Source organism: Alexandromys fortis, unplaced genomic scaffold (assembly GCF_014885135.2).
Source record: "Alexandromys fortis isolate MF-2015 unplaced genomic scaffold, M_Fortis_MF-2015_v1.1 scaffold_67, whole genome shotgun sequence".
Taxonomy (NCBI): domain Eukaryota; kingdom Metazoa; phylum Chordata; class Mammalia; order Rodentia; family Cricetidae; genus Alexandromys; species Alexandromys fortis.
Window position 1 is genome coordinate 27,842 of NW_026067945.1, and position 19,068 is coordinate 46,909.

General features: G+C 52.1%; 1 protein-coding gene across 1 annotated transcript in view; it reads right to left on the reverse strand.

The window, feature by feature from the left end:
• Klf13 (KLF transcription factor 13) overlaps positions 1-17,580 on the reverse strand; it is a gene marked incomplete at its 3' end in the record, with an annotated part of 45,417 nt that extends 27,837 nt beyond the window's left edge. The window contains exon 1 of the mRNA XM_050149151.1: positions 16,506-17,580. Coding sequence (XP_050005108.1) covers positions 16,506-17,085 — 580 coding nt within the window. The remainder of the gene's footprint in view (positions 1-16,505) is intronic.
• Positions 17,581-19,068: the final 1,488 nt, after the last annotated feature.

Consider the following 19,068-nt stretch of genomic DNA (forward strand, 5'->3'; position numbering starts at 1 on the left):
AGAACACCTGGGAATGCTGAGCGGTTCCTGACCGGGGTCTCAGCCTCTACTGTTATCAAGAGCTTCTCGTCTCCACTCCACCTAGCTAGCTGCCTTTCCCGATCCTGCATCATCAGCCTTACACAGTCACTAGGCCATGGACTGTGCTTAGTGTGTAAGGAGAGAACCAGACAGGACAACACATGCATACATACATCAGAGCAAAACAAAAACAGGACCAAAAACGAATAATCTATGGAGTCGATTCTGTGTTAGTCAACTACTCCTGAGTATGGGGCCTGCCCTGAAGTGTGGCCGATATATCCACTGGAGAGAACTCATCACTTCCTTTGCCAGTGGGTATCAATTGCAATAGTTTCATCATTAGTGGGTGGGGTTTTGTGTCTACTTCCCCATCTCCGTGCTGGGGTAGCCTCTGATTTGAACCTGTGAAAGCTAATAGTCTCTGTGAGTTCATTGTTTTGATTCTTTCTTGAGACAGAAAGACAGAAGGAGAGAGAGAGAGAGAGAGAGAGAGAGAGAGAGAGAGAGAGAGAGAGAGAGAGAGAGAGAGAGAGAGAGAACGAACAAGAAGTTGGGTGGGCAGAGAGGTGGGGAGGATCTGGGAGAAGTTGGGAAGGAGAAAGACCATCAAAATATATAATAAAAAATTAAATTAAAAACTGATTAACATAAATAATTAGAAAGAGCCAGGCCGAGAACTAAGCCTCGGACCCTAAGTGAATGAGGCCTCATGCCCATGGGCAATAGGGCAAAGGCAAGGCGACTATTTGGAAAACATAAAAACTAACGCTCACGGGAACCAAGTGCTCACGAGGAGCTGGAAAGTGTTATTAGGTGTGTCTCAAGGCTGAAGGCTGACTTCCCAGGTCAAAGGCATCCCTGAAAGCTGGACCTTTTGTACAAAAGCAACACTGGCCAGTCATGGTGGCACATGGCTCACAGGCCTCTGTGGGCAGTGATGATACACCTCACAGAGGAGATGGGAACCAGGCTGAATTGCTGGACAAGAGACCACTCCCAAGCTGGACACTGCTCAGAGTGCTAGCCTCAAGATGCCGAAGTCTTAGCACCTCCTACTCCCCATGGTCTTCGAGACGTCTAAAAGTAGTCAATAAATGGCCTTGCCACCAAAATAAATAAATAAATAAATAAATAAATAAATAAATGGCCTTGTCATTGCTTTGCCCAGGGTGGTGCTGAGCAGACAGACATCTAAGCAGCAGGCCCTGTGCAGGGTACAGGACAGCACCTAAAGAGGCACAGAGCAAGAGGGAAGAGACCATCCCAAAGACCACAGGGACAGGATATGAAGTCTCAAGGCATCATCACCCACTGTCCGAGCAAAGGGTCCTGGACAGTGTAGAGGGCCACGGTCACCCCATGTCCCAGGAAGGGTCCCATCCCCCTCCTCTACCCAGCCAACAGGCTCCACACAGTGGCACATTCTCAGGCATCCTCTGGAGCAATCTGATGGAGGGAGAAAGGCAGGCCATGCTCTTATTTATAGTCATTCAACACGTTTACCTCAGACCACACAGGAAGCGTTTTCATGCCAAATACACTAACACGAAGGTGCCGAGGAGACAGGAAAGAGGTAAGAAAGGGCGGTTCACAGTCCAAGAGCCAACCTCAAAAACACTTCAGGGCTTCCCTTTAGGAAACAATTCTTGCATTTGCAAACAGAGTTACTGCCCCCACAATAACACACACACACACACACACACACACTATACACACACACACACACACATACTGGGGCTGGGGGTGTGGCTAAAGCTCTCCAAAGCAATCTCTCTGGGAAAACGAGAAGAATGTCTGCTGAAACCAGAGCAGCCCAGGAAGGCCCCAGACACAGCTCATGTCCACACACTGCTGCCGAGGCGAGCCTGCTCAAGGGTTCTACAGAAATACTGGGTATGTTTCTACAAACGGAATTTCTGGGTTCTTCAGACTGTGAAGGACTCTCAGGGACAAAACTTGATATGGTACCTGGAGAGTGTTAGTTGCCCTGAAGAACAGACTAATATCCTTGCCCAAGACTCTGCAAAGTCTAGCCCACAGTTCTCCTGGACTTGGGACTGTTTCTCTTTTTTGGGTGGAGTCACTTAGCAAGGCTGACATTGCTGCCTACTGCTGTGAAAATGTCCAAAACTATAGACATGGGGGGGGGGCACTACTAGCCCTCAGACCACAGTGCCTTATCTGAGTCTTTCTCCTTAAGGTTTCCAGCTTACCTGCTTCTGAATACCAATTGAATACAATCTGCTGGGACCTGGGAGGTCTTGGTTACCTAGTAACAAAGGAGACTCACCTGAGAAGGGGCTGTCACTCTCTAGGAGCACAGCTCAGCACCCAGCAACAAGGTCTCCATGGCAATACAAAAATAGATGCTCATGGAAGCTTGCAGTTCTCACCAACGTCGCTAAGTCCTTCAGAGAAGGCCATGAGTATCCAAGGGCACAACAAGAAGCAAAAAGATCTATCTAGGTACCCAAGGGCAAAACTGTGGGGCTAGAGAGATGGCGCAGTGGTTAAGAGCACTTGCTGCTCTTACAGAGGACCAGGTTCAGTTCCCAACACTCACATGGTGGCTCACAACTGTTCAGAACTTCAGTACTATGGGAGCCGAAGCCCTCTTTTGGCCTTTGCAGGTACTGCGTTCACGTGGTAAACAAACTTACAGGCAAACTACTACTTACTTACACATTTAAAACTGCAGGACAGAAATGGGAGGCTGGGAGGAGGCGGAAACTTTTATTTCTTTTCCTTTTCTCAATAAAAAAAAAAAATTAAAAAAAAAAAGAAGTTAAAAAAAATGCAGGACATGAAATTCCGTTTTTCCAGGCTAAACTAACTCTCTCTGTCTCTGTTTCTGTCTCTGTCTCTCTCCTGGGTACAAACCCTTCTTGGATGCCTGGGTCATGTTCTCTTCTGCTCTTAGGAGGTCCTCATGACCAGACTGATGGGAATTAAGGATGAAAACTCAGGATGGTGTTCAGCTCACTCATACCTCGAGGTCAAACCTCCTTATTAATAAGACATATCTTTGTTTACCCAATGGGGCACCACTGCATTCCTCAAAGCAAAGGAGCACAGCGGGTAAGGGCAAGTGTTGCCAAGCCTGAAGATCCGAGTTTGGTTTCAGGAACCCACATAATTGGGGGGGAGGGGAGAAAGAGAAGGAAAGGGAGAGAGAGAGAGAAGCCATTCCCCCAGGCTGCCTCTGACCTTCATGTTTATGCCATGGAATGTATGTGTGTGTGCATGCACATACATGAACAAAATATACAAATGTAAGAGATGAAACACTAAGGCACGCCACCTATGAAGCCTAAGCGCACACAGCTGGTCAGGGATGGAGAGAGCAACACCACCGAGCCTTACACACAGCACATGGAAAGTCTCAAATGTTCCATGCTTTGGGTTCCCTTAACACCCCTCACCACAATGCTAACTACTCTACTGTTTTCTAACAGTATGAAGTAAATCTTAAAATAAAATAAAAACTAACAAAGAACAATTCTGCAAACATGCTTGAAAGGATCCTATTAGGAGGGCCATGCCTAACTTACAAAGAGTTGGGGAAGGGAAAAGCATTCTCAATGGAGGGGACGCCATGCAGCCCAGGAGCTGGGCTGGTTCCCTTGCTGGGGGGCCAGCTGCTGCTCCCTAGTGAAAGCAGGCAGAACTGAGCCGTTTGGACTGTGGAAAGCAATGCCAGCCTTGATTCTGAAATGGGCACAGCAAGTCTGGACAGTCCTTTGGTGCTGGGTTGGGGCCCTGCCATACACGGCAATTCTTAAGAGGCTTCTGCGGAAGTGCTTTCCCGACAGGTTCACACTCAGGGTGGGCCCTTGAGGACAGGGGATAAAGGGTCCATAAAACAGCCCAGCCCCCTTGGAACAGGACCTGTGGCACTCTGCCATGACCATGCTGACCAAAGCCTCATTGAAAAAACTATCCATCAGGTAACCTAGAGCAGCCATTACGGCCAGAAAATGAATGAATCCGCTTCCCTGCACACTCACCTGGCTCCTTGTTGGGCAGGGAACTCTGTATAAGGTGGCTGACAGTGAGACAGAGCAAAGACCCTGGCAAAACAGGAGGCCTGAGAACCTGCTGCTGAATCCACTCCCGGGCTGGCCATTCCCACAGGGACGTTCCCACCAACAGCATGTGGGCAGGACAGCCTGGCCAGGTGCAGATGGCCCAGGCTGCCAAGCTGCCTACAAGAGCAGTTAGAGTTTAACAGTGAACATAATCTTTACTGGCATGGCAAAGGTGTAAAATGAGTTCACACCCTAGCCTCCTCCAGGAGGATTGGCCCTGAACTGGGAAGGTAGGTGGCCCCTGGGCTCTGGAAGCTCCACTTATGGGCATTTGAACACTCCGGGAGAAGAGAACCAGCTCCCCAAAATTTTCCATGGAACTTAATCAGCCTCAAAGCCAATAAATCCTGGTGTGGTGTTTACGTAAGCGCTCCCAGTCTCTGGCCCTCAGCCAGGACTCCGAAGCCTACGCTGTGCCAGCTGTCAACAGTGGGGTGCCCTCTGTGCTGCCCCCACCCTGCCGTACCAACCTAAAAGAAAAAGTCAATGAATCACAGAAATGTTCCTCCTATAAAAAGAATATAAATGTTTATTAAGAAATTACAGGAACCAGGTCAGGCATTTTGCAATCTTAGTCATACTAGCTAATTAAAAAAAAAAAATCAAAATAGAAACCCATCTTAGAAACTTGAGACAATGAAAGCTTCTCAAGCCAGGAGCACTTGGAGCCCAGACTCAGCTTGGTTGTCAAGGCAACTCAGTATTTACCTCCAGTTCTGCTGTGTAGGAGGACCCTGACTGGGACAAGGAACAGCCAACCAAGCCACCTCCTCCCCAACAACACACAGGATGGGTGCCTGGGTGTCCCCAGAGGGCGGAAAGAGGAAGCCACAGCTTCCCCAATGGATACACAGATCTCCCCAGCAGAGACACCTTATAGCACAAAGAAGAGGTGCCTACGTTCTTCCTGTTATGCCCTGTGTCCCTGTTCCTTGGTGATTGGAAACCACTGAAGTCAGGTTAGAACCAGCTCAGGTCTAAAGTACAAGGAGGAAATTAAGGGTTGATGTGCCCAGACTATGCCCTCAGCTGGACAGCTCATGCCCACGCTCAGATCCTATCCAGGCCCCTAGTCTGTGCGGAAGCCCAGAGGAATGAAGAGTAAGTTCCCTCCTGTTCAACTACAGGTCCCTCTCCATACATGGAGGCCAGCTCTATCTGCACAGCCACTGCCAGGCACACTGCTCCCTCTGCCCTGCGCTTGCCGGGCATCAAGCTTGAAGGGCTTCATTCCTGCTACAGCCTGCACAACCGCCAGACATCTTATGCAGGCTTTTATCCAAGGGAGCAACTGTCCTGTGTGCTGGCTGAATGGCTCACACTTGTGTACACATACACACAAAGGCACAAAGGCACGCACGGACATATAGGCACACATCCATACACACCCACGTAAACTCTTTCTTCCAAGCTGAGCTCCACTGGTAACTAAACAAATGAGTTCAAAACATCAGATCCTAACTCAGGCCAAAGTCAGATGTGGGAGTGAAGACCTGTAATTTTAGCTCCTTAGAGGCTTAGGCAGAAGAACCCCAAGTTCAAGTACAGCCTAGGTAGCTTCACGAGATCACTGAGGGAAGAAAGAGACTGGAGCTCAGCAGACAAGGTACTTGCCTAGCATATACAAAAACTGGGGGACAATCTCCAGAAGTGGAAGCCTGGGGTGAGGAAAATAAAGGCTGGTGTTTTTCAAAAGCTAGAATGTGAACTTAGAGCAATACAATTATCCAAAGCAAAATGCCTGTCACCAGGACAGGCCACATCGGAACCTGATCACACAGGCCTGGGAGTTCAGGAAACCCAGCTTTCTGAGTGCTAACACGGCAGAACCACGCCAGCACAGGGAACACTGACTGTTCTCTTTGAGAAAGCCACACCCCTCCACAAAGCCTGCCAGGCACAGCCTTGACATACGGGCATTCTGCACAACCCAGGACTCACACCGAAGATATAGCATATCTCATATAGCCAAGTAGCAAAAGAGAACGCCCTGGAAAAGATGAAGGCCCAAAGCCTCTGTGTGTCCCCGGTGCCGCCACGGGCACTTCTGCCCCACTGCAACCCCACTTGGGCTGGTAGTCAAAAAACAGATCAGAGAAAACTACCGGAGAGTGACACCTCTATGATCTGAGAGACCCAAAGGCCACCTATCTCTTGCAGATGTGAGAGGACCATGGGAGAAACATGTAGGTACCATCACCAATAAGCAAACCAAGGCTGTGGGGGTAGTGTGCTGAGTACAAGGAGAGAGATGCAGACTGGAGAAGCACTGAGCAAGAAGGGCCTGGCTGCAGTCAACTTTACATATCTTCGTGTGACTGGCCACCATGTAATTAATTCACGCTCACCATTCTTGCTCAAACAACATGTCTGGGTACTCACCTTTCCCACAACTCCTGGCCAGTCTTGTGAACAAACTTCTGTGCCCTGCCGACAACACCCAGGAGTTTGGTCTATAGGGGCACAAGTCACCTCTGTCCCCTTCTTCCCAGTGTTTCTTTGCACAACCCTCTTTAGCCAAGCTCTTTAGGTTCTTTCTCTTCCCCATCCCTCATGTGTTTGCATGAGCAGGTGTGTGTATGTGTAGCAGGTACTGGTTAGTGTGAACGTGCATGCGTGGGTGGGGTGCAGGTGGACACGGGCACCTGTCAAGACCCAAGATTAACTTCGGTCTTTTCACTTTTATTTTTTGAGACAGAATCTCTCACTGAACCTAGAGCTCATTAATTAAGTTAGGCTGGCCAGCCAATGAGGTTGAGGGAATCCTCCAGAATTCACTCCCACCCCCCCCACCCCCGACAGGAAGTGTTGGGGTTACACACCCTGGTACCTCCGCAGCTTTTCACACAGGTTCTGGGGATCTGAACTCAGGACCTTTTGCTTACTTGAAAGGCGCTTTATCAAGCGATCCATTTTCCCAGTCCTATTATCTTTAGAGTTAAGAACAAGTAGGGCTCAGAGAAGTTATTTACAGGAGTAGGACATGCTTCTTTTTATGAAAGGCCTTACACATGCTCAGGTGCGGCTGAAAAACTACTCTAAAACTACCTGCACACCGGAAGAACTTCCCAGAAGACTTTTCTTTGCCAAGGCTGAACCCTCTCCCAGCTGGGAACCCAGTCCCCAAGAAGAAAGGCTCATCTGCCCTGGGATCCCACATAGGAAACCCGAAGGGCCGCTCAGTTCCATATACCTGGGGGCTGGGTCTCCTTGCTGTAGGAGCCAGGCCAAGGAAGCACCATGTTCCCACCAAGTTTAACTGCTGCCTCTCCAAAAAGCAAAAAGGAGGTGATGCCTTGGGCCCCAGTTGATCTGTGCTAGCCACTTGGCTGGGGGCAAGGTGAGCCTGTGCTAAATCTTTGGCTGCTTCCAAATTCCATCTACAGGTGACCAACCAGTGCCAAAGCTAACCCTTAAAAGTCCCCTCAAGAAAGGAGCCCAGTGAAGGCACTGAGCCACTGACTCTTTGCCAAGTGGCTTTTTCACTTGGGGATCCAACAGAGCCTCGCTCAAGCCATACAAGTATTCTACACTGAGCCACACCCCGAGCCCTGGTGCGTATCTGTTAGTTTGGGTACCCACATCTTGTAGAGCTCTTCCACAATGTACCCTGGGTCTGCCTCCAAGAAGATAAACATGCCCTGTCCCCCACACCCCAGTGGCAGCAGTACAAGGACATTTAATCTAGGGCTTCAAGCTTCAGGGCTTTTCTAAACAGGTCACCTTGGGACAGACTGGCCAATGGCCACGGAGTGTGGCCAAGTTCCTGGTTAGCAAGTGTTTTTGTGTGATGAAGTTCAAAAAATGAGAACAATAAACAAATGCCCACCCCCACCCACAAGGGAAAAAATTCTCTGGAAGTATGCTCTTGGTTTGGTTTGTTTAAAACAATGCTGGAAAGGAGGGGCTTGCCAAAGATGCATTTCTGGCCTGTGCGTGGTACCATGCTGTGTTCCACCAAATGTGTAAGTGCATCACACACATGCACACGCAGTGACTACAGACAGTAGTAATGAGAACATTGGAATAAACACGCACACACACACAGTGACTATAGACAGTAGTAATGAGAACATTAGAATAAACACACGCGCACACACAGTGACTACAGACAGTAGTAATGAGAACATTAGAATAAACACACGCGCACACACAGTGACTACAGACAGTAGTAATGAGAACATTAGAATAAACACACGCGCACACACAGTGACTACAGACAGTAGTAATGAGAACATTAGAATAAACACACGCGCACACACAGTGACTACAGACAGTAGTAATGAGAACATTGGAATAAACACGCACACACACACACAGTGACTATAGACAGTAGTAATGAGAACATTAGAATAAACACACGCGCACACACAGTGACTACAGACAGTAGTAATGAGAACATTAGAATAAACACACGCGCACACACAGTGACTACAGACAGTAGTAATGAGAACATTAGAATAAACACACGCGCACACACAGTGACTACAGACAGTAGTAATGAGAACATTAGAATAAACACGCACACACACACACAGTGACTATAGACAGTAGTAATGAGAACATTAGAATAAACACACGCGCACACACAGTGACTACAGACAGTAGTAATGAGAACATTAGAATAAACACACGCGCACACACAGTGACTACAGACAGTAGTAATGAGAACATTGGAATAAACACGCACACACACACACAGTGACTATAGACAGTAGTAATGAGAACATTAGAATAAACACACGCACACGTACACATGCATCACTCAGGAGAAGCTTGAGTTCAAGACAAGCCTGGGCTAAATAGCAAGGCTCTATCTCCCAAAAAAAAAAAAAAAAGGTGGGGAGGGGAACTGACTGGTCAGATGAACACTTCTTTACCACAGCCCTACTTCCAAATAAGGGAACCCTGTACCTCCCCCAGGAGGAAGACTCCATAAAAAGCTCATCCACAGTTGTTGGGGGAGTGATGGGCCCTAAATTATAGTGGAAAAGAAGAAAGCACAGTGTCTGTATAGCCACCATAGTCCAGCCCTCGATGTCTGGCTCAGACACAACATTTGCATGTCTTGGGCTTTCTACTGCTGTGATAAAATGCAAAACCAAGGCAACTTTCGGAAGAATGAATTTATCCTGGGTTTACAGTTCCAGAGGACCAGGTTCCGCAATAGTGGGAACCGAAGATGGCAGACACGGTGGCTGAATCTGGAAGTTGAGAGCCAAATCTCAAGCAGAGAGCTAAAAGAGCAGACTCAAAATGGTGCTGGTTTTTAAACTCTCAAGGCCTACCCCTAGTAACAAGCTTCCCTAGAAAGGCCACACCCGCTAAGACTCCCCAAACAACACTAACTGGGAACCAAGTATTCAAATGCTAGAGAATATGGAGGACATGTATGAGTCAAACCTTCACAACACGTGTATATGTATGTATGTTTACAAGCACACACACACACAAACATTCAAGAGATAAAGGCAGGGCTTTTGCTGGAGTGATCATTATTCTGGCTTCCACAAGAACCTCATATTCAATCCATTCCTGCCACTGAGAGTCAACAGCTGGGCGTCAGGCCCCCATTACACTGGCCTATGACAATGGCTGGAGTACACTCTGCACAGAGAGACTGGGTGGCAGCTGCTTTATTGCCCCAGTCCTACTTATAGGGCACAGCTAACTTCTGAACTGCCAAGGTGGAGCCATTTTTATTCCCATTAGATGGGAAACCGATTTCTTGAGAAATCCCCATTTAGAGCTGTAAAATTAAAACAAGCTAACAATCCTACAGACTCAGGTATGTGAGCACAAGAGGCTTCTGTTTTCTTGAAAGCAGGTAGTCTTCACCAGGACCTTACAGGGGCGGGTGACAGCAACCATCTAGACACAGAGCAAGCCAAGTGAGGACACAGGAGGTCTGGCCAAGACTGATACCAGCTCCCCTCTGAGCTGGCTATAAACATACCAGGAAGGACCTTCATCATGACGAATGATCTGCTGCATTTATCTGGGGAGGGTACACCCTAACATTCCCTCAGGATTCCCTTTGACTTGACTTTTACTCATATTTATTCATTTTGTTTGTTTGTTTCTGAGACAGGGTTTCTCTGTGTAGTCCTGGCCATCTTGGAACTCATTCTGTTGGACCAGCCAGGCCTCAAACTCAGAGATCCACCTGCCTCTGCCACCGAAGTGCTAGGATTAAAGGCATGCGCCACCACTGCCTGCTACCCTTTGACTTTAAAAGCCATCAAAAGCAGTGCCCCTAAACCCCTGACACTTGTTCAGTCAAGGATATTAGAATACGAGATAAAGAAACCAACCAGGGGTACACCAGGGGATGAGTACACAGCAGGTGGCCAGTATCGGAGCATCCGCTCACAGGTTGACTAGTATAAAGAGAAACCTGTCCCTGTACACAGTGAGGCTTCAACAAGCACCATCTTAACCATGTGACCCAACGAGCGAACTAGCTAACATACTTTTTCCTGCCCATTCTGGTGACAAAAATACCCAACTTCACTGGTTACATATTGATCAATTTTTTTTTTCTTCGAAACATGGCTTCTCTGTGTAGTCCTAGAATTCACTCCAAACTCAGAGATCCACCTGCCTCTGATTCCTGAGTGCTGGTATCACAGGTGTGATCAACCACAAGGCTTGATCAAACTTCTTAAAGCTATGCTTGTAAGTGTGAGGTATCAATTAAGTCCAGGCTATGAAATACTCTCCAGGACAAATGGGCTCCATTCTTAAAATGTCAGTGTCTTATGTTAAAGAAATGGCTCAGAGGTTAAGAGCACTTGTTGCTCTTGTAGAAGACCTGGGTTCAGTTCCCAAAACATACATGATGACTCACAACCTGTAAGATCTGATGCCCTCTTCTGACCTCCTTGGGCACCAGGAATGCACATGGGACTCAACATACATGCACACAAAATACTCATATACTTAAATAGATCTAAAAAAAATCTTTTAAATGTCAGTTTCTCAAACGGCCAAGAGATACACTGTTCTAGACTCCAGGCAGACAGGACAAAAGTCTGCACGGAAACTTTGGGAACCCTTACAGAACCAGAATACAGACAGTACACATAACAGTTAAAGAGTCTAGGAAAGACAGAGGGAATAAGGGAGCAGAGCATGACATTGTATCAACCGCTCTGTCTGGGGAGATCCCACAGTGCCCACTACCCCACTGCCTAAGCACTTGAGCATACAAATGAGGGTGGGGTGACCACAGCTCTGCAGTACTAGGGTGCCTTGCTTCCCTGTGTCATTCAGAACGGCCGTCCGAGAAGAGTGGCCAAGGGGCACAGGGGAGATATGTCCAAACTCAGAAGCACACAGTCTTGATACACCTGCTTACCTGCTGTGCGGGCATTTCTTAACCCATCTGAATCTTAATTTTCTTACTGAAATGAGTCCTACATGTGGTTGCACATGTCTCAACTCCCAGCTAAGCCCAGGAGGTTTATCAAAAGTTCAATGTCATCATTAGCTACCTGGGAAGATCCTGCTTTGACATAAAGTAAAAAAAATTACTAGGGAAGCAGTTCAGTGATGATAAAAATGCTTGCCTAGTACTCGACATTTGACCCCCAGTACCACAAACAAAAACAAACCATAGGGTCCTACTGAAGAAGTACAAAGAAGCCTTACATCTAACATGTAGTTTGGGAGTCTTTGTCTTAAGAGATGCGGTTGAGAGCTGACCATGTCACTGTAGATCCATGGTTCTCAACCTGTGGGTGACGATATTTACATTACTATTCATAGCAGATACTTGTGTTATTTACCAGATATTTACATTACTATTCATAAGAGTAGCAAAATTACAGTTATAAAGTAGCGGTGAAAATAACTTTATGGTTTTAAGGTTGAGAACCATTAGCTCTAGATGCTCTCAAGGACCATTTAAACTGCCTTATTAAAGTAGAAACTGGATACACTTTAACACACTGGTATCTGAAAAATCTATGAGAACATTGGTTTGTGCAGGTCCCAGGGGTGCTGGCAGCAGGGATGGTGTACCCCCCCTTCGACAGCACCACAGACACACCCCAGCACTGCACTCCTTGGGTTTCTTCAGGTATGTATTTAAATGCACACACATCCACAAGCGTGTACGTGAGAACTTTCTTTTTGCTTCCTCTCTCACCTTTAGCAGCTTTGGGATACAATTTACCTTGTCCCTTTGCTTTGCCACATCTAAGAAGCAAGAAACCACAGGATATAGGTAGCAGGAGCAAGCAGTACCTGGGGGCAGAAAGGCTATCACAAGTTCATTTTGACGACTGCACAGCAGAGGCCCTCTCTGGAGGACTCAAGGACTGTATCCAGCACCGCGTATCCCAGATCCAAGGCCTCTTCTGCAGTGAGCTCTAGCCTATGACTTCCTTTTGCTGGTCAGCACACTCCAGCCCTCTGCCAGGCAAGCAGCCTCTGTGCACGGAGGCTCACGTCACTGCCATAGGAAAGGAACACTGGTGAGCACTTCCAAAGGACTGGAAAAGCCAGAGCCGAGGAAGCCGGGAGAGCAGGCTCAGAGCGTGTGGGAGGGAGCCTGGTCTCAAGAGTTTATTTAATGTGGGTCTGGACTCTAAAGCTCTACCTGAGAAAAGAAGAACTAGAAATAAAAACTCTTCTCAAAGATGGTGGAGGCACAGCCAGTCTCTTCTCCCTCTGCCCAGGGGAGACCAAAGTGCAACAAAGACCTTCTCTTTCAGGCTAGCAGGCCCCACGTGTGCTATAATCAGCTCCGTAGACACTGTGAGTAATGTCACCAGGTCTCTACAGAACCCCCCCTCTCCTCCGCATCAGATCTGTCAGCTACTCTAGAAGACAGCAGAACCAAATCCTGTGCTCTCGATGGGTAACAGGCCCCAAAAGTCATGGCCTGGCCATACCATTGAACACTCACACCATAAAGGACAACACTGTCTCCTGAAGTAGTAGACACGTGGAACAAAACCCTGCCCAGCATCCCATTCATGCCCTTCTTAAATGTTACTGTGGCGTGCACACATGCAAATCCACAGAGGACGACTGGAGAGGCGCACAGTGCAGGATGCCATACACAGCTGGGAGATGGTTCTCTGTGCTACTTGTAAAGGTTCCTAAGAAGCCACTGGCAGTCTGGGGACTAGGGAAGGACCATTGGTATAGGCATGTTCCTGAACAAAGGGCTGCCCACCAAGAGGCTTGGCTCTACCCTGGGTAGAAGAAGTCCTGCCCAAGCCATCCTCTGCTCAGACAAATTGTCTGGGCAGTTATGTCAGGGAGTACCAGTGGGAAGAGGGGCCAGCAACATCTTGGAAAGGAGGCTCTGAGGTCAGAGTGCACTTTGCAGGGAGGAGGCTGAAATACACTGTCCAAGAACTCCATGCAAGATCAAATCCCCACTTCAGTGGGGAAGGATAATTTTGCAGGCTAACCCCTACCAGTGAATTAATTCAGGAAACAGGTGAGATGGATCTTATTCTACTTTTCCATCCCCACTCCAACCACAAACCTTACTCCTGCCTCCAGGGAAGGTCTATGCCCAACACTGTGCTTACCTTCCTCTGGGTGCCCTGGGGGCCGCTAAATAGCCCTGCCAGCTCAGGGAGCATACAAAGACTCTATGTGCTACAAGGATAAAAACATGAAACAATTCTTAATGGGAACAAAGAAGCAGTAGGGATCTATTCGGGGTAGGAGTCTCCAGATGCAGGAGGCTTGCTGCTCAATGGAGTAGATTTTCTGACGTCCTCCATTTCCACCTCAAATTCCTTGGCCTCCAAAACCACCTGCTCCTGGCCTTGCTGCTCCTCCCAAAGTAAGATTAGCAAACCTCCCAAGTAAGGGCTGAGCGGTTCCAATTACATAAACAAGTGGCTTGGATTGTGGCATTTGCCAGAACATCAACTCCTGAGTTGGGAGAAGCAGGGGTCCACAGGACTTAGGGAGCTAAGCAAGAGGGGCAGGCAGCTCTTTGCAAACAACTGTACAGGCGTCCACATCAAAGGAAAGCCCTGGCTAGGGACCCTTGCCCTTCCCAAAGGCACTAAACATACAGCCCCCACACCACCTTTCCGGGTGGTCATGGCACGTGTCACCAAACCACGGCGAGGTTTGGGAACAGCTACATACCACAGAGCGGCTGGCTACCTGTTACCTAAGGTAGCTATAATAATCACTCCTGCCAAAAACTATTATTGGGTATTGGGGCGGAGTTAATGTGGCATGGCCTCAGTCAGCCGCTGCCCGCTGTGACCCAAACCAAACCACAACCACCCCAGAACCAAAGCCTACGTGGAAGGCCCTGGGACCACCTTGCTGGATCCTCCCTTCTGTACCCAACACACTCTGCATTTAAGCACAGTAAGGTAGGCAATGGCTTCCCAGAGGTTGAACCAGACTCCACCCAGAGGCAAGCATTTGAGAGATGCAACTATCCTCATGGACTCACCTGGGTACCAAATAAAACGCAGCCTAGACTTCCAAACCCCCGCTCTCTAGAGGGTCTAGAACCCTACGGTCACCGAAGGTGCGCCTCCCCCTAATCTCAGCACCCAAGGAGAGCGGCCCCGGCTGCCTACCCTTGGTCTATAGCACACTATTGACACTCAAAAGAAGGCCGGCTCTAGCCTCTTCTACCTGCTCTGAGCTTCCTGGCGCTCCGGAGAGAATGGTTCCCTCCCACTAAGGAAGGCGCGGTCCTCAGCGCCCCCAAACGTTTTCTAAACGCCAACTGAGACAGAAAGGATAAGCGAGGCAACCAGGAAAACATCTTGGACCCAACCCGCCCACGACAGCCAGCCCCTCCCTTCAGAAAAGCCCTCTGCATTTCACCAGATCTGCAAGTGGGAAGTCACGGTGAAATATTCTGCACCAAGATTTCTCAATCCGATAGTTGGTGGCCGAACACCCCAAACCCCACCCAGCACTCTTGGTTCATCAGGTTCTGAACCCCGCTCTGCTCCTCCCCCACGGCCACACCCACCCCGGCGGCCGCTTTTCCTAGCACTACTGGGAGCCCTACACAAACCCCACCCACCTCCTGGGCTCGCACACCAGTAATTTTGACTCTGAATGCCTGGAAATGGCCCGGCCTTCATTCAATCCCGTCACCTGCCATGCGGTTTGAGCGGTCAAAGCCTAGAGCTGGGACCAACCATCCCACCCCCGCCTCTGCGGTAAAAGTTCGCCTGGGAACCCCTAGCTTAGAAGTAGGCAGAGCTCGGGCACGCCCCGTTACGGGTGTGTGGCCAAAAAGGCCTTGCGCTCCAGCCCCCACAGCTTCAGTGTTTTCCCGTGCTTTTTGGTCAGCCGCTCAACTGTTTTGACAACAAAAAAAAGTACAGCCCCTGGTAACAAAGCAACGGAACTAAGTGTTTTTGCAGTGAACTTGCCTCAAGGCTGTAAAAATAAAAGCTGTAAAAAAAAGAGTTAAGTGTTACAGAAGAGTTTCCGTGAGCTTAAAGGAAATGCAGTTAAAGGTTTGCACCGCTGTGTTAAAGCCAAACACAAGGGGAAGGGCTTCCATATATATGAATCAACTACCAAGAGTCGGGCCCCAGCGCGGCGAAGCGATGCCCGGGAACCACAGAACCGAGTGACCCTACGCCACCCCAGGTTACAGGCTCTGACCGGCCGCCCTGGTACAGGTGCCACCGTCAGTCCAGGAGCAGGTGAAAGTTGGACCAGAAAGGGCAGTGAAGAGATCGCGTCTTCGTAGAGAAAGCACAGCCCCCCTGCGACCAGGCGCGCCCCCGCCGGCCGGATGGGCTGGGGCGCCTACAAAGAGCCGCGGGTGGGGAGCGAGGACTGGGACCGCCCCCCGCGGCGGCCAGGGCCGCCGCTGGGTCGGGTTGCGACAAATTAAACCTTAGAGCGCTGGAAAAATTACAGGAAGAAGAGAGCGAAGAATGTGCCGAGTGGCTGAAGGGATCCCTGTCCCCGGGTGAACTTCGCCCGCGCGGGCCGGCCCCTCCCTAGCCAGAGAGTACCCGGAGGCTTGGGGAGAGGATGGCGAGGCTCCAGCCCCGGGAGCACCCACGCCCCAATCGTGGCGCGCCGCCCCCCAATCCCCCCACCCCCCGCAACCTCGAGCGCACCTGCCCGCGCCGCCCGCAGCCCGGGATGACGACATACACCCCGCGGCCCCGCCCCAAGAACCCGGGAGGGGGCGTGCCCGATGGGGGCGCGGTCGCCGAGAGGGCGCCGGCTCCGAGCGCCCCAGCCGGCCAGCGTCACGCGAGGCCAGAGCACCAGGGCAGGGGCGCGGCCGCGATCGCCCTCAGCTCACGGCTCCCCGCCCCCGGCCCCTCTCGCGCTGGGCCGAGAGCTCTGGGGGCGTGGCTGTCCCCGAGCAGTCCCTAGTCCGCTCGTTCGCGGCGTTCGTGCTGCCCCACTGACCTGTGTGAGTTCTCAGGTGCGCCTTGAGGTGCGAAGATTTCCCGTAAACTTTCTCGCAGCCCGCGTAGTGGCACTTGTGCTTCCTCTGCGGGGACTCGAGGTCCGCGCGACTCCGGCCCCGCCGACCCCTTTGTCTGAGGCCGGGCTCGCCGCTCCCCGCGGGGCCGGGCTCCGGCTCCAGAGCCGCCTCGGGCTCGCTCCACGCGGGGCTGGGGGGCGCGGCCGGCGCGCCTGCTTGTCCGGGGGAGGCGGGCTCTGGGGCGGGCGGTGGCGCAGGGGGCGCGGGCGGCAGGCGGCAGGGGGTCCTCGCCTTGCGCGCAGCGGCCCCTTCTCGGCGTTCCGCGGGGGCGGGCGCCGGTGCCTGCTGGTTGAGGTCCGCTAGGATCCGCGCCACCACGAAAAGCGAGGCGCTGTCCTTGCCGTCGCAGCGCTCGTCAACGCGGGGCAGTGTGGGGGCGGCGGCGGCCGCGCCCTCGGGCCGGGGCTCAGGCCCTTCCCGCGGCTCGTGCACGACTGCGCGGCTGGACATAGACACGAGGCACTCGGCGGCAAAGTGATCCACATAGGCGGCGGCTGCCATGCTGTGGGCTCGGGCGCGCGGTGCTCTCGCAGGAGTCGTCAGCGGCGCATCCGCACCCACGGCCTCCGGAGAGCGGCGGGGGGCGGGGGCGCGGCGCGCCCTCTTCTCCGGCTGGGCTGGGCTAGGCTGGGCGCGCAGCCGCTTCTGCCGTCACCCGCGCGGCTCCGCGTCCGCCTGGTCGGGTACTGGAGGGTAAGCGCATGGGGGGCTCCGACGAAGAGGGTCCGCGTGCGGCGTCAGGGCCGGCTTGTCTCATGGATGTCGAGCGGCGATGTTAAGCGCGACCCCTGCAAGTTGCGGTTGTAGTTCCACCGTGCATTGTGGCAGGCGGGACAGCCTCCGTGCGCGCCGCGGCTCGGTGTGGGCGGACCGGCCCCGGGGGTGGGCGGGGCCGGGGCCACATCTGGACCCGACGTCAGCCCCCAGCCACATCCTGGCGGCGCAGGTTACAGGCGGCAGCGGCCGCAGGGAGCAGCGCGCACGAAGGGGGCGGGGAGCCTGGAGCGCGCACCAGAGGGACGGTGCGGTCGCGCGCCCGCGCCTTGGGAGGGGCGTGGCCGGCGGCATACGCGATCACCATTGGCTGTTGAGTACTCTATCTCGCCAATCCGGGCCTCCAGAGGGCCCTACTGGCCGCGGACCTGCGCGCGCCAGTGGGCGTGCCCCTGAACCGGCAGGAGGAGGGGCGGAAATCGGAGCCCAGCGCGGGGCACGGTGACGCACGACGTTCGAGGGTGGCGGGCCACGGTGTAGCGGCGCAGGGCTGGGGCGCGTGCCTCCCGCAGCGGGAACCCCGCCGGGCCTTTCCATGCCAGAGTTTTTTGTGCGCAGGCAGCCGTGGGTGGCGCGAGGATGGCAAGGCTGCGGAGGGCACCCTGTGGTCGCTCCGCCCGCTAGGAGCGCGAGGGAGGTGGTGTGCCGGTCTCGCCGGGACCCAGGCGGCCGGCCTCGCCTATGGGCGGGACACTGCCCCTCCTCACCCCACCGCAGCGTTCTCGGGTGGCTGGGCTTGTGTTGCAGCCTCCGGCCACCTCCACACTCTGCCCCTATCGAGCTCCAGACCTCGGCGCAACCCAGGCGGGATCCAAGTCACCACCCGGGCCGCCCCGCCCCCGCGCGGCCGCGCTGCCCTTGAGCCTATGTTAACCTGGCTGGTGCAGGGCCCACTACTGCCAGTGCTGAGAGAGTGAGCTACGTGCTGGGGCTGCGGTCGCGGCTGTTCAAGGAACGCGGGGCCCCTTCCTCCCCCTTCCTGCCCCAGGCCTGCTGCCAACTCCTCCAGGCCGCCCCTCTCCCACCGCGGTCGTGGAGGCTTCAAACACCACCAGCTGCGAGGACCCCGCCCAGGGCGCCCCACCCATCCACTGTCTGGGCCTCTAAAGGAAATGCTCAGCTGCGCCCCGCCGGGTCCTTCCAACCAGGCCACCTTGCTCTAAAGTTAGACACACACATTCATATTCTTTCTCTCGGAATACGCTAGGCCGTCATCGAGAGAGACGATAGCTTCCTACTGCCTTTGAACCGATCTTAATGCACTTTTCGGGAGCTGGTCACAGCTGGTCTCTGACCTGTGAAAACAGGGTCAGCAGCCTCTGCTTTTTCATTGTGGGTGGTGCCAAACACGTAATTCACCAGCAAGTCTGGGAGGCCGTCCGATGGTCCACCCTAGTGGACTAAAGCAGAGACAGTCACCTCACTGGCAAAATGAAGAACCATGGTTCTGACTTCAAGTTCTTTTACTTATGTTAATCACGGGAAACTGAGCAATTAGGGATTTTCAGTTGTGAAACTAATATTAACCTCTGAGCACCCCCCGAGTGCTACCACATCACATACCCTCAATTTCCTCACCATTGGGCTGCTGTCTCGTGGAGAAGCTGGATCAAGGCTCTGTAGGAGGGTCTCGACTTGGCAGAAAGTCGTCATCTTTGTTCCAGGCAGATTGTGTTGATGACATTTAAGAGACTGTGTCCTGACCAAGTG